Genomic DNA, 16,337 nt, shown 5'->3' with positions numbered 1-16,337 from the left:
CCGTGCTATAGTATCTCTCCCCAGATGCTGGCACACCAGCTGAATATTTCCAGCAATTTCTGTCTTTGTTTCTGATTTCCAGCATCTGCAATTCTGTGAGATTTGTTTTGTTTAGCAATGTGCTTTACCCCAGATTTACCACACACCCCATCCCCTTCTCAAACTCCCCAGCAGATCCTACTCACTTTTTGCAAATATTAACTCTCCCAACTCAAATGCAGAATAAATTGCCATTCAACCAACTCAAGCAGCTTGCCTCAGCTCTAACCTCAGAAGGATAATCCTTAGTAAACAATTGGACATTCTTCCTATATTTTTCTACACCAGTGATCCTCTGGTCTTTAGAAGTGGAGTTAGTGCCAATTTAGGGACTGGAACTTGCTGTGGGCATGCACCCAGAATTTGTTATTGGTTGCATTTGATATGGATCCATGTTGACAGTGAATATACAAAATGTTCAGCCTACATTTGAGATGGATATGGGTAGACCAGTGCCTCATTCATTTGAATCACATAGTTTTTAATATACTTTTCTGTTCACAAACCATTTGACACATCAAAATAAATGCTTTCACTTTAAATTAGCTTACTAAATAAAAATATTTTGGGAGTGAGCCAATTCTGCATTATCAAGCATAGAGTCATAACTTACTCCTCAGGCAATTTGACAGAATATTAACATTTTAGTCACCTTGTTAAAATAATAACTTATAAAATATATCACATCCAGGATTACTGATTTGTTGTTATGACAAGCTACTATTTTATTTTAACATGTTTTACCACTATTAAAGACATACTAGGCTCAACTTTTACTGAGCTAGTTCATGGATATTAATGAAGTTCAACAATATATGTTATTGACTTAACTTCTGTTTTTGTTTTCAGAAACAAAGGTGACCCAAAGCTTCAAGAAATAAATGCATACATCTTGTAGATGCAGATAACGCCATGATACCCAAACAGATTAATGCAGAGATTGATGTTACGGGAACTGGAAGAATCTAAGTTTGGTTATGAAGGTGTAACAAGCAATTGTCGATAAATTGCTTCAAAGGAATAGTTAATTTGTAAATTCTGAAACAGTATTAACAGTGCCATTCCAAGGAGAGTTATTTTTGGAGAACATATATTCAGTCATGTTTATTGGGAAGATTGTCACCTTGAGCCATTTCAGTTCACATTTGTTACGTTCACTTCATTGACTCCTGAATTTCTCAGACAGTAGTTTTCTTCAAAACTAATCTTCATTACCAGTGTCACAGAACCAAGGAGAGTGTTACAAAGTTTGACACTGCCGAAGCATGTCCAAAACCACAGAGATTGTCAATCTCTCATTCTTAATGGATAATGAAAAGGAAATGATCTTGGAGGTTTTACGCCGTGATGAGCAGTTGCGAAAAGCTGAAGAAAAGAGAATAAGGTGAGTGGTCTTTTGGTGGAAATGATTGTCTACAATTTGATGGAAACAGAAGAACTTGAACCATAAACAAGAATTCACAAAGCAGCACAAAGTAACTTGTGATTAATATACCTTTCGTAAATGGGAAAGAAAAGTGAATAGATGCTGCTAGGCCTCATGTTTGCATAGTTTTCTTCATGTGGGAAATTCTGGATCTCATCTGAGACCTAAGGGATGAACCTTCAAATAACAAGAAAAGCAGCAAATATCTGGCATGGGGGGAAAATGTAAAATCTATTGTTATAGAGGTGCATGTATTGGATTCAGCAATTCTTAATTGCTGCCTGCTTTTGTTGGAGAAGTTATGTTCACAAGACAAATTATGCTTGACTTATTGTAAAGTCTTTTATTTCAGAGGCATTAATCTAAAATCACTTGATATATTTCAATTTTTTAATTGATTCCATTGCAGGAAATAATAATTTTTTACATAATTAATGAATGTGTAAAACCTACAGAGACAACTCTGCTCCATTAGCACTGGTAGCCGGCAGTTGCACAGAAATTACTATGAAATATTTTGTTTTATGGTATGCTAGAAATTTGCTAGCATGTAGACTAAACTAATTCTGTTCCAATGATAGTTCCTATATATATTTGGTTTGAACTCTGTGAAAAATAACCAGTATAATCTTTAAAATATACAAATCATTTTGATTGAGTATTTAGTACTATTATAGCATTCATTTTTTCTTTGATTCTGTTGTAATCCCAGCAGATGGTATTACTAGACAAGTGAAATCCCAAAATTAAAATCTGTCTGTTTTGTTTTGTTTTGGTTAATGGAATTATCATTCATTGAAACATTTGAGAGGAGCATAGCAATGGATATTGTTTCTTACTTACATGCCGAAATATGGATGTTTCCGCATTTCCACAGGATCTGTGAGGGCCAAGATCCTGCCTACACAATGGGTGAGGAGCCGAATTTTGGGCACCACAACACCAATCCTGGGTCTTTTGGCCTGATTATGGACCGATTTTGTTTTGAATGAAAGGGGATGAATGAGATGAAAATGACACGTGTTAATGGTGGTGCAGATTGTGGTGGGGTGGGTGGGGGTGGGTGTGTGGTGGGGAGTGATAAGATTTCCCTGGTGAGTAATGGATGAAGAATGAGAGCACAGAAGCTATGCAGTGTTAATGGAGTGGGAGAGAACCACTGAGCTAGATTTAACATACAGTAATGAAAGTGGTGGAGCATGAGCCATGGTGGCAGGTAGGTGCAGAAGCAGAGAGTGAGTGAGGTAGTAGAGAAGAGACATTGGCACTTACCCTGGTAGAGTGGAGAAGGTTATGGTCTCCACTATCAATCCTGGGGAAGACAATGGCGCTCCTTTGCACCACCCTGTCTACCAGGACCTCCAGGTCCCTGTGAAACTTGAAAGGGTTCAGAAAAGATTTACAAGGATGTTGCTGGGGTTGGAGGATTTGAGGTATAGAGAGAGGCTGAACAGGCTGGGGCTGTTTTCCCTGGAGTGTCGGAGGCTGAAGAGTGACCTTATAGAGGTTAACAAAATTATGAGGGGCATGGATAAGGTAAATAGACAAAGTCTTTTCCCTGGGGTCGGGGAGTCCAGAACTAGTGGGCATAGGTTTAGGGTAAGAGGGGAAAGATATAAAAGAGACCTAAGGGCAACTTTTTCACGCAGAGGGTAGTATGCATATGGAATGAGCTGCCAGAGGATGTGGTGGAGGCTGGTACAATTGCAACATTTAAGAGGCATTTGAATGGGTATATGAATAGGAAGGGTTTGGAGGGATATGGGCCGGGTGCTGGCAGGTGGGATTAGATTGGGTTGGGATATCTGGTCGACATGGAAGGTTGGACCGAAGGGTCTGTTTCCATGCTGTACATCTCTATGACAGGGTGCATGACAGCTGATACCAGGGATTCCAGGATATTTTGGCAGTGGTGGGGATTTCTGCCTGTGGCAAATAAGAGAGTTGGGCTAGTGTTGGCTGGCTGAGAAGCTGTGGGGCTGCGATGCATAGTTACTGAGGCATGTTTGGAGCAATAGTGTAAGAAAACTCACCAGGCCTTGTGTAAATAAACTCTCCATGAAACTTGATGAAGAATGACACCTATCTGAGTTTTGTTAAGATTCACCGCACAAGGGGTTTCCTCCTCTTTTTCAATTGCAACCTACCAACCTTTTATTCTAGACTGATATGAAAATAAATAAATCTCCTTTTTACAAGCTATTTTTTATTATTCAGATTTTGATTTGGAAAACTAGGAATGGTGATTACATGGGTTTTGGGAAGAGAACAAATGAGAGATGTAAAAAATTGAAAGAATATTTATTCAAGACAACTTTGTATTGTTTTCAAAGAATAAGGAATAAGCTATCCTTATATTTTAAATTAATTTATAAGAAATAGGTTTATTGTTCACACTCATTTATTTATATTCAAATAACACAGCAGTTTTTTTTTGATTGAATATTATTCTTTGTGTCAAAAATAAAATAGTTTGCATCAACAGCCTGGTAAAACCATTGACCACCCAAATTGGACCTTTCTGGCAGATTACAAAAAATTGTAACATCTTAGCAGTGCCTGCTCTTAAAAATTGTGGTGCTATTTTCTCTTGATCTTTGAATAAGTCATCACTTTCCAAATTAATGTCTATTTGCAGTACAACACTTTTTATTTGAACCTGCCTGGCAGTGTCAAAATAGCTTCGGCCACAGTCACAAACAACATTACCTGTGAATTTAAACATGGTTCATTATTGCTATTCATTCTCCATATCTTGTATCACTTTGACCACTGTTAGTTACACCAGTACATACTAAACCTCTCTTCTGTTATTGAACTCAGTGGGACTCTCTTCACTTGCTTCCGTTGGTATGTATCACATCATAGCCAAAGCATCTCTAACTCTCACATCATCACCATAGGAATACCCAGAATCATCCCAGGTACCCAATTCTACCTCTCCCACCTCTGTCCCAATATCCAGCCTTGGGTGAATCGCAACTTCTTCCAATAAATATTGTGAAGTCCAAACCTATTATTTTTAAACACTGACTCCATCCTGTTTCCCAGTCAGATGAGTTAGACCATTTACAACCTCAACATTTTACTTGACCAAACTGAGCTTCCAACTCCTTATCAAAAGGCAGCACTAAAAGGTCACCTGCCAATGTAACATCAAAGACTTCTGGCCTCCCGTAGTTCATTATCTTTGGAAAACCATCTTTGTTGCCCCCTTTCTCCCAGCTAAACTGTTTGAGTACAGCCACAATGAGGCATCTGTCTGGCAAAGTGAAACACTGGGTATATCCTGTCCACAACAAAGACAAATCTAAGTTGGTTAATTACTAGCACTTCAAATCATCAACAGTGTTGTTTCTCGTCAAGATTGACTGGGGTCTATGTGTGGTTGCATTGAGCTTTATCCGAGCTAAAGACAGCTGTAACACATTTGAAACGTTGAATGTCCTGCTCCTCGGATACTGGCTGTGCTTTTCCAGCACCACACTTTTCGACACAGAAGCATAACTGTGACAAGTAAGCCATCCGAGTCCAAATCTGAACGTGTGAATATCTCTTCTTGTTTTCCTCCCTTCAGTATGGTACCTGCTCATGATTCTTCAAAGTTCCCAAGACCATTAGGATAAAGTCAGCATTAATCTATTTCCTTCGACCACATGCTGTAACACATCATCCTGAACTATTGTATGCTTTTGAGGATAGACCTGAGGTTCATAATATCAACCGTGGGCGGCACGGTGGCACAGTGGTTAGCACTCACAGCGCCAGAGACCCGGGTTCAATTCCCGCTTCAGGCAACTGACTGTGTGGAGTTTGCACGTTATCCCCATGTCTGCGTGGGTTTCCTCCAGGTGCTCTGGTTTCCTCCCACAGTCCAAAGATGTGCAGGTTAGGTGAATTGGCCATGCTAAATTGCCTGTAGTGTTAGGTCAGGGGTAAATGTAGGGGAATGGGTGGGTTGCACTTCGGCGGGTCGATGTGGACTTGTTGGGCCGAAGGGCCTGTTTCCACATTGTAATGTAATCTAAACATCTCAATATTTTATAGAGGTTCCCCTTAATAAAATGCATATTTTAAGTTCATTTTATAGCTATGAAGTGAGAGTTTACATCTTATATCGCTCGCTCTCTATAACCTCGAGACAGTCTTTACATGCTTAAGCAATTATATCCTTGCAGAATGTTAGGGACTGTTTGCAATTCTTGTCTCATACTGTTCCCATGGCTGTTTCAAATCCCTTATGACACACATGTCCAACCTTCAGACTTACTCATTTGAGACTTGCTTTCTTTGTGCTTCTGGTTATCGGTTGTTTATGCCTAGGGCTATTCACAAGGTCAACCAACTGAACATCTAATTCCTCAGCAGACTTTCGAAACATAGCATGAGTCACTCCTTTCACTAAAGTAACATACTGATTAAGTTCAGCAAGCTTCTTTTAAAGCAAGATTAAAACACAGTCCTAACTGCCTTATAACAATGTTATTTATTAATGCATCTTGCAGTTCTGGCCCCTTTCCTGGGTTAACTGTCCTTACTTGAAAATAATCATTCCTGGCTTTGTTTCTCAAGAAAGGAAATTTGACTATGAATCTAATGTTTTTCAATGAAAAGCTCACTATTTTGTGTGTATATGAATATTTGGATAGATATACTTTGTATATAATTTATAATAGACCAGCATATTTATAAATTCTGTCACTTTGCTGTTATAATTTATTGTTAACAGTTCAATCAAGTGGTACTTACGCAACAATAACCAACAATTGAATATTAGAAATAACTAATTTAGATTCCATCAGGACCATTGAGGGTCAAGACCTCATTATTGTCTTAGTCCAAGCAGGGACAAAATGCTTACATTCCGGAGGTGAGGAGAGAGAAAGATTCCCTTGATATCAGGACAGCATTTGACTGACTGTGCTATCCAGAATCTCCAGCAAAATTTAAATCATTGGGAATCCAGGGGGACTGTCTTTCCACTGATCACAAAGAAAAAGCTGCCCAGTAGTCCCTGATAGAAAGCATCCATATGGATGTTCGATATCAGCTAATTCAGGCTGACTGCAATGTTCAATATTCATTATCTTGAATCATATGCAGAGTGTATATAGAGATTGGGAGTGAACTATACCAAACAAATACAGTGAAATCCTGATGTGTTAAATCCTAGCAGATCTACACTTAAATTTGTGTAAAGCAGAGCCCCTGTGTAAGCTGACTTGCCTATAAATGCACTCTTTGTCAAACTCATGCCAAAGAAAGTTTCAATAAAGCCATAAATGTGTGAAAATGTGTTTATTTAATTTTATTCAAATCTTTCAATGGCTTGACCTTGTAAAAAACAAACATGAAAGACTTAACTCCCGGAAAATTCAGTAATTTTTATCTGCTGCATGTGCTGCCTTTGGACAGTCTGCTATAACATCAACACAATCAAACATGTCATCAATGTTTTGGGGTTTGGACTGTCACCAGTAACGAGGGAAACAATGGATGAATGGCAAGTGTTCATCAAACTATTCAGGGTCACTAACCTCTTCAGTCTCCTTGGCTGAAGAACATACTGCATCTATAACGACATTAGCTGTCAGTGCTGTTGTGCATCAAGCAGTGTTGTCCATCACAATGCATGTTTCCACCATTATCTCTGCTGGAATTTCCATGCCAGCCTCCCGAAGGCAAGTGAAATCCTCATCATCCTCGGTCGGGCAAGCTTCACTTTGCTCATACCTTTGAACCTAGAAAGGTGGATGCAGTTGACACTGTGTCTGCTGTCACCATCTGCCATATTCTTGTCATTGTGAGCATGACTTTGAATACAGTAGTGTTGGATTCCCGCTTCAAAGCAATGGCCTTGATAACATGAGGAATCAGCCATGATTGGTAGCGTGTTCAGGTTTCTCATCACCGTTGACCCTTTGGCTGGAACTCATCATGATATTGGGATGCAATGATGTCAACTTCATGCTTGAGGCTGGCAATGTCAGTGTGCATAAGGCAGTTGTCTGTAATTTTTCTTCATTCATTCATGGAAAGTGAACATCGCTGTGTGGGTCAGCATTCATTGCCCATCCTTAGCTGCCCTTGAGAAGATGGGAGTGATCTGCCTTTTTTTGGATTGTTGAATTCCATTGTGTAGGGAAATTCTTCAGGAAGGTGACAAGTGGAGAGTATTTCATCACAGTGTTGATATGTGCTTTGTAGATAGTAGATGGACTTTGAGGAATCAGGAAGGTGAATTACCCACCACAGGATTCCTAGCCTATAGCATGCTACATATAGCTTGATTTTTTTTGGCTAGTCCAGTCCAGTTTCTGGTCAATGGTAACCTCCAGGATGTTGGATTATGGGGAATCCAGTGAAGGCAATGTTATTAAACATCAAGGAGTGATGGTTGGATTCTGACTTTTTGGGTATGGTGATTGCCTGGTATTTCTGTAGCACAAATGTTACTTGCCACTTTTGAGCTCAATTATTATCCAAATATTTTGGACATGGACTGCTTCAGTATCTGAGGAGTTACAAATGATGCAGAACATTGTGCAATCATCAGCAAACATCCCCAGTTCTGACTTTATGATGGAGGGAAAGGGATTGATGAAAGCAACTAAAGCTGGATGTTACCCTGAGGAACTCCTGCAGAGATTTCCTGGGCCTAAAATGATTCACCTCCAACAATCGCAATAAGCTTCCTCTGTGCCAGGTATTACTTCAAGCAGCAGAGAGCTTTCTCCCTAATTGCCATTGATTCCAGTTTTGCTAGGGCTCCTTAATGCCACACTCAGTCAAATGCAGCCTCGATATCAATGGCTATCGCTCTCAACTCATCTCTGGCATTTGGCTCTAATGTCCATGTTGAACCAAGGCTGTAATGAGGTCAGGGGCTGAATGGCCCTGGCAGAACCCAAACTGAATGTCACTGAGCAGGTTATTGCTGAGCAGGTGCTGCTTGATAGCATTGTTAATGACACCTTCCATCACTTCATTAATAATCGATAGGAGACTGATGGAGTGGTAATTGGCCAAGTTGGAATTGCCCTGCTTTTTGTGTACAGGACATACTTGAAAAATTCTTGATATTTTCAGGTAGATGTCAATGTTGTAGCTGAAACAGCTTAGCTAGGAGAGTGGCAAGTTTTCTTTCTATTAGACTATAAAATGATAAAATATGGAAACAGCCCATCAAATCTGCTCCACCACTTGATCATGGCTGATATGTTTCTCAATCCCATTCATCTGCCCTCTTCCCTAACCCTTGATCCTCTTACTAATAAAGAACCTATCTATCTCTGTCTTAAATACACCTTCAACAGCAATGAGTTCTACACCGTCTGGCTGAAGAAATGTCTCCTCACCTCAGCTCTAAAGAGTCATACTTCCACTCTGAGATTGTGCCCTCAGTCCTGGTCTCTCCTATTAGTGGCAACATCTTCTCGAAGTCCTCTTTATCCAGGCCTCTCAGTATTCTGTAGGTTACAATGAGATCTCTCTACATCCTTCTAAACTCCAATGAGTGCAGATCCAGTGACCCCAACTGCTGCTCACATGAAAAGCCCTTCATCCCTGGGATCATTCTTGTAAACTTCCTCTGGAGTTCCTCCAATGTCAGATACAGGGCGGAAAACAGCTCTTAATATTCCAAATGTGGTCTAACCAGAGCCTTGTACAGTCTAACAGTTGAGGATGGGGATATTTGTGGAGCTGCTTCCTCCAGTGAGTTGTTCAATTGTCCGCCACCTCTCATGACTATATGTGGCAGCACTACAGACCCTACAACTTATCTGTTAGTTGTGCAATCATTTAGCGATATCATTGACACCTCATTTTTAGATATACATCATGCTGCTCTTGGCATCCCTCTTGATTCCTTGATTTGATTGTAATAGTAGAGTGAGGTATATACCAGACCATGAGGTTGCAGATTGTGTTGGGGTACCTCATGGATGCCTAGTTTTTGCTTGTATTTCAAAAAGACTGACAAAATCAATGGTGAAATCTCCATCTTCTTTGTGACGTCCATTTATTGCTTTATGCCATGATTTACAACTTGCTGTATCAATTTTACCTTCTCTTTGACCACATCTTTAACTTTCTCACAAACCTAGGTATAGCCACAGGTTTTGTACATTTAATGCCATACACAGTGCTCTATGATTTCACACCCTTGTGGGGCCTAGCTGCATTCTGGTTTGTTGGCATAGTCAGATGACAAGCTTCAAAAAGTTTGGCCAATCCAGAGCTGGAATTATGGAACTTTGGCTTGTTATGGGCATAATTTAAGGCATTCGACAACGTTCCCCATGGGAGACTGATTAGCAAGGTTATATCTCATGGAATACAGGGAGAACTAGCCATTTGGATACAGAACTGGCTCAAAGGTAGAAGACAGAGGGTGGCGGTGGAGGGTTGTTTTTCAGACTGGAGGCCTGTGACCAGTGGAGTGCCACAAGGATCGGTGCTGGGCCCCCTACTTTTTGTCATTTACATAAATGATTTGGATGCGAGCATAAGAGGTACAGTTTGTAAGTTTGCAGATGACACCAAAATTGAAGGTGTAGTGGACAGCAAAGAGGGTTACCTCAGATTACAACAGGATCTGGACCAGATGGACCAATGGGCTGAGAAGTGGCAGATGGAGTTTAATTCAGATAAATGTGAGGTGCTGAATTTTGGGAAAGCAAATCTTAGCAGGACTTATACACTTTCTGGTAAGGTCCTAGGGAGTGCTGCTGAACAAAGAGATCTTGGAGTGCAGGTTCATAGCTCCTTGAAAGTGGAGTCGCAGGTAGATAGGATAGTGAAGAAGGCGTTTGGTATGCTTTCCATTATTGGTCAGAGTATTGAGTACAGGAGTTGGGAGGTCATGTTGCGGCTGTACAGGACATTGGTTAGGCCACTGTTGGAATATTGCATGCAATTCTGGTCTCCTTCCTATCGGAAAGATGTTGTGAAACTTGAAAGGGTTCAGAAAAGATTTACAAGGATGTTGCCAGGGTTGGAGGATTTGAGCTAAAGGGAGAAGCTGAACAGGCTAGGGCTGTTTTCCCTGGAGCGTCGAAGGCTGAGGGGTGACCTTATAGAGGTTTACAAAATTATGAGGGGCATGGATAGGGTAAATAGACAAAGTCTTTTCCCTGGGGTCGGGGAGTCCAGAACTAGAGTGCATAGGTTTAGGATGAGAGGGGAAAGATATAAAAGGGACCTAAGGGGCAACTTTTTCACACAGAAGTTGGTACGTGTATGGAATGAGCTGCCAGAGGATGTGGTGGAGGCTGGTACAATTGCAACATTTAAGAGGCATTTGGATGGGTATATGAATAGGAAGAGTTTGGAGGGATATTGGCCGGGTGCTGGCAGGTGGGACTAGATTGGGTTGGGATATCTGGTCAGCATGGACAGGTTGGACCGAAGGGTCTGTTTCCATGCTGTGCATCTCTATGACTCTATGACTCTATTTACAATTCCACAACAGGAATGGCTAATGACTTCCAACACTTCCAGGGTGTTGCAATATCTGAATTTAACTCATCGCAATTTTACTGTTAAAATTGATATTCATGTTTCAGTAATGAACTATTCCTTTGAAGGTTTATTATGAAAAAAAATTTCAGCCATTAACCAGAAAAGGTTTCTCAGTGGATAAATGAATTGTATAAATTACATAAATTACAATCTACATGGAATTACAATGTTCCTTCATATGGTAAGACCCTTCACATGCCAAGTATCTACAATATTATTTGCTTGAATATGAGGCAAATCTTCTTCTATAATGTCATTAGTGAAATATTGAGTGCTTTAGTGTTTAAAGGAAGGTGTGTAAATGATACCTCAAAGTATCAAAAACTTGCACTTTTTACTTGTTTAGTCAATGCAAATAATGAAACAAATTTAGTTTGTAAAGATCAAAATATCTAATGCTATCTCATAAGGGATCCGTTTCCTGCTATATAATTTCAAAAAACTGTTCAAATACACACACAAACAGAATATCACAGCTGTGAAAAAGTAAAGAAAACTGCAAAACACAACTAGTTTTTCATCAAATAAATGCATAAGAGCTGAAACCTGAAGTTCTCCTCCCTTACCAGGTTACTTGATGATGTAGTAGTTCTTTCTCTCTTGACTGATTATAAAAATAAATGTCTATAGATTTTTGGGAGGTAAATGGGTTTACGATTTATGGGGATAGCATGAAAAGGTAATGTTGAAGTGAAAGATTGGCCAAGGGTTTCCTGAATGGTAGTTTGAACTCTGGAAAGTATACTATAAATATATAAGCAATATGGGTTTAAGACAATATTTTACAGTTCAGAGTGTTTGTTGTTGATTAAATAACATTTAGTTGATGTTGTTTTTAGTTTCTTTGACATAGTAAAAGTCTCAAAACTTGAAATCTTGTGTAATTCCTTAAACTTGGTCAGTGTGCATTGAAATATCTTTTTTTCAAAGTTAACTGTGTGCAGATCATGAATCAGTGAATGCACTTGATTTTATCACCTTTGATATCTTCAAAGACCTTGTTTTATATATATATATCGTTACTTCTGCTTCTGAGATGCTTACATGTGGTGATACACATGAACAAATGGCAAGGATCTATCTGATCATCATTTCTTCAAAGCTCTCACTCTGTCCATGCCTCAGCAGATGCCCTTCATTTCAGATTTCCCCACAGTGCCCCACTTTTCTGGGATCTTGACATCATGCAGCATAATTATCACTCTGTTGGCTTCTCCAGGGAGGACATTCCATCTGAGGATGCTTGTTGTGTAGTTGACTCATTGATAAATGGTTTTCTTTAGTTGATCCATGACGCATCACAGTAACTCATCCCATATACAAAGACCCTCCTCCTAATTCAGCTGTTCATTATTAGTAAGGAATTTTAGATTAGATTACTTACAGTGTGGAAACAGGCCATTCACCCCAAAAAGTCCACGCCAACCCTCCAAAGAGAAACCCAACCCCCTATATTTACCCCTGATTAATCTACTAACACTACAGGCAATTTAGCATGGTCAATTCACCTAACCTGCACATCTTTGGACTGTGGGAGGAAAACGGAGCACCCGGAGGAAACCCACGCAGACACGGGGAGAATGTGCAAACTCCACACAGACAGTTGCCCGAGGTGGGAATTGAACCCGGGGCCCTGGCACTGTGAGGCAGTAGTGCTAACCACTGAGCCACCGTGCCGCCCCTTGTGAAGATCAACCAGCCCACTGTCCCTCTTGAGCCTTCTCCCATTATGCAATAGACATACATATGTCTGCACTCCCTCCAAACCCAAATTAAGCATGATCGTCATGTCCACGTGACTTTTAACCCTCTGATTATTGAAACCACTATTATTTTATCTTTAGAGAAGCCACCCTCCCCACCCACCACACCATCCAGCAATCCACTTCCTACATCTGACTCTGAAATTTCACTCTACCTTGCTAACTCTGGCTTCTCACTGTCACTATCCCAGCTACTTTCCAGCACTGATCATTTAATTCCTAGGACCCTGCTGTTGAAACCACCAACCTTCCCTTTAGATACAATGTTTGACGACTATTGCTGCATCTTAAACTTCTCCCACCTACAGCAGCACCAGTCACATTCACATGCAAACCTTGGTTAGCCTCCTTACCCCATGCTCATTACACTGTGGCCTCCCTCTTTTAGCCATCCTCTGAACCCTGTGCAACTTAACCTACTGCTATCTTATCCCAACAATGGCTTGGCATTGATGTATACTCCCCAAAGAAGGAGGGGTCCAAGAGCACAGGGTGGGTGGTCAGGGCATTGGGCAGCCAGATTTTTAGGGAATAATATATGAAAGGAAAGGTGTGATCCAGTAAAACCACTAATATATCCATCCCCTCAAAATAATTTGTTCAATTATGGTACAGTCCCCTCCTTGATTTCTATATCTGTACCATCCTTCTGTATGATGAATATAGATGCAATGTGCTAATTTAAAATCTCACCTAGATCTTCTGACTCCACACACACACACACACACACACACACACACACACGTCAGTCACCGATAGGCCGTACACCTACTCTGGTTATCCTCTTGCCCCAATATCCTCATAAAACACCTTTGGATTTCCCTATGTTTTATCTACCAGTAAGTTTTCATTCCTCCTCTTTAATATATTTTAAAGGTAATCTCATGCACTTTTTAAACTCCTCCAGGGCTTCATCCATTTGGACCCCTCAGTATCTGCCATAAGCTTTCTTTTTACTTCTTATCAAATCCTGCACATCCCTTGACATCTAAATTCTCTCCATTTTTTTGCCTCACCCTTCACATTTACAGGAACATGTTGGCCTGCACTCTCACTATCTCCTTTTTGAATGACTCCTACCACTCTGATGTGGGTTTACCAGCAAGTAGGTGCTCCCAGTCCACTTTAGCCAGATCCTGTCTTATATCAAAATTGGCTTTCCTCCACTATATGGTATACAGAACAACCTCAGTTATGCAAATGTCAATTATCCAAATTTCAGATTATCCAAACAAGATCTCAAGGTCCCATAAAAAAGTTATCCATTATCCGAACAATCGGTTACCCGAACAAAATACTCCCCGCCTGTCTCGTTCGCATATGCGAGGTTGTTCTGTATACCAAGGTCAGCCTCACAACTGTCTTGTAGATGCTTTCTTTCATTTTTAGCAGTATGTTTCTATCACACAACTCTGCTGCACTTATCCACCTGCTGAAATCAGAGCTAATTTGTTGCTTAGTTCCCTTTTCCATATGTCCATCTGCAGCCACCATTGAACACAACTCTTCAAATTTTACATCTTTAGTCTGATTCTCTTGCCTAGGCTAAATCTTGGAGTGCAGATTCATAGCTGTTTGAAAGTAAAGTTGCAGGTAGACAGGGTAGTGAAGAAGGCATTTGGTGTGCTTGCCTTTATGGGTCAGTGCAATGAGTTGGGAGGTCAATTCGCGGCTGTACAAGTCATTGGTTAGGCCACTTTTGGAATATTGTGTACAGTTCTGGTCTCCCTCCTATGGGAAGGATATTGTGAAACTTGAAAGGGTGCAGAAAAGATTTGCAAGGATGTTGCCAGGGTTGGGGTGTTTGAGCTATAGGAAGAGGGTGAATCGGTAGAGGCTGTTTTCCCTAGAGTATCAGATGCTGAGGGAAGACCTTATAGAGGTTTATAAAACCATGAGGAGCATGGATAGGGTAAATAGACAAGGCCTTTTCCCTGTGTTGGGGGTGGGGTCCAGAACTAGAGGACATAGGTTTAGGGTAAGAGGGGAAATATTTAAAAGGAGCCTAAGCGGCAACTTTTTCACGCAGAGGGTGGTGCGTGTATGGAATGGGCTGCCAGAGGACATTATGGAGCTTGGTACCATTACAACATTTAAAAGGCATCTGGATGGATGTCTGAAAGGGTTTAGAGGGATATGGGCCAAATGCTGGCAAATGGGAGAGATTGATTTAGGATATCTGATCAACATGGCTAAATTGGACCAAAGAGTCTGTTTCCATGCTGTACATCTATATGATTCTATGTTGGTGCCATTTTTAGTCCTTCAGTTTGTAACAGAGATCTTTTTCCTTAGAATTCAAAGCAAAACCACAGTATTTCAAATGATTGTTGGTGTGCTGGGAATGGTTGTTCATACTGAGAAGATTTTTGTTTTCATGACCTTTCCATACTCGAGGTCACCAGGTTGTTGCAATCATTTTTAGTTTGAGAAACGGCTGCATTTGATATGAAAATGTGAGAGTCAGGTTTATATTGAATGGCCAGGCAAAGGACTGATTAAAACACGCAGTCAATTCACCATCGCTGAAGACAGATTTCTCCCCCAGAGCATCGTTTTGAAATGAACTTTAAAAGCAGCGTAAGCAGTTGTTATTTGGTCAAGCTGCACTTTATTCCTTTTATAATTAGGTCCTGAATAATTTTGTTCATCTCTACTTAATGGGAATGTTTGAAATTGCTTTGTAGTACTCAATCCAATAAACTTATTCAAACAATGGAATGGAATTTAAGCAAACACTTGAAAGGCAAATTGCTTATTATAATCAAGATTGTCATTTCCACTTGCTCTACTCACAGACTTCCATTGCATTTCAACTGGAGACAAAATCATTATTTTGTGCCTTGTGGACACAATAAAGTACTTATGGAAAGCGAGGCTAGCTGTCGGAGAAAGTAACCATCAAGAGGTTGAATGACGTTAAAGATTACAGTGTACTAGGTACTGATTGAATCAATAGTGAACTAAAGAAGCTGAAGAGTTTCATCAGAGTTCAGTAATGATTTTTCAAGTAAGATGATAGAAACTGGGCAAATGCAAGATTGGAAAATAATGCATTTTGCTTTGAGTCCTTCTAAATGAAAATCATTTTGGCAACCATACAGCAATCCTCTGACAAGCGGAAGAACATTTTTCAGGTTATTTTCGGTACAAGGTACAAGTAGCCCCATCCTACTTAGCTCTTCTTGGTGTCAGAAGGGACAAAAACATCTATCATGATTGCATAGTCAAAGTGTGTGCAGCCATTTTAGTGTGAAGCAATTTTTTTCATTCTTGGTAGTGAGCATCATGAGCAAGAACAACGTTTATTGACTAGCCTCAATTGCCCTCTGAGTGGCTTGCTAGACTATTTCAGATGGCATTTATGAGTTGACCACATTGCTGTGGCTCTGGAATCACATATAGACTAGAACTAGGTAAGAGTATCAGATTTCCTCCTCTATAGGTTATTAGTGAACTAGGCAGGTTTATATAACAACCCTTTGTTTTCTATGAAAAAGAGGAGCTTTTCATTCCACATCTATTAATTAACTGAATGTAAACACCATACTTTGATACACAAGGAGATTGTTGAGAGGAGAGAG

At 40.2% G+C, this 16,337-nt stretch overlaps 1 protein-coding gene across 4 annotated transcripts in view; it reads left to right on the top strand.

The window, feature by feature from the left end:
- The window catches only part of sytl5 (synaptotagmin-like 5), a 189,243-nt gene that overhangs the window by 81,501 nt on the left and 91,405 nt on the right, over positions 1 to 16,337 (top strand). For all 4 annotated transcript variants that reach the window (XM_043700827.2, XM_043700828.2, XM_043700824.2 and 1 more), the window contains one exon: positions 889 to 1,423. In XM_043700827.2, the coding sequence (XP_043556762.1) occupies positions 1,305 to 1,423 (119 nt within the window). In that variant the 5' untranslated portion in view covers positions 889 to 1,304. The remainder of the gene's footprint in view (positions 1 to 888; positions 1,424 to 16,337) is intronic.

The sequence above is a fragment of the Chiloscyllium plagiosum genome, unplaced genomic scaffold (genome assembly GCF_037043375.1).
Source record: "Chiloscyllium plagiosum isolate Xiang-an unplaced genomic scaffold, Cpla_swu_hap1 HiC_scaffold_12, whole genome shotgun sequence".
Taxonomy (NCBI): domain Eukaryota; kingdom Metazoa; phylum Chordata; class Chondrichthyes; order Orectolobiformes; family Hemiscylliidae; genus Chiloscyllium; species Chiloscyllium plagiosum.
Note: the sequence above shows the minus strand (reverse complement) of the source record. Positions and strands in the feature narration are given on the sequence as shown.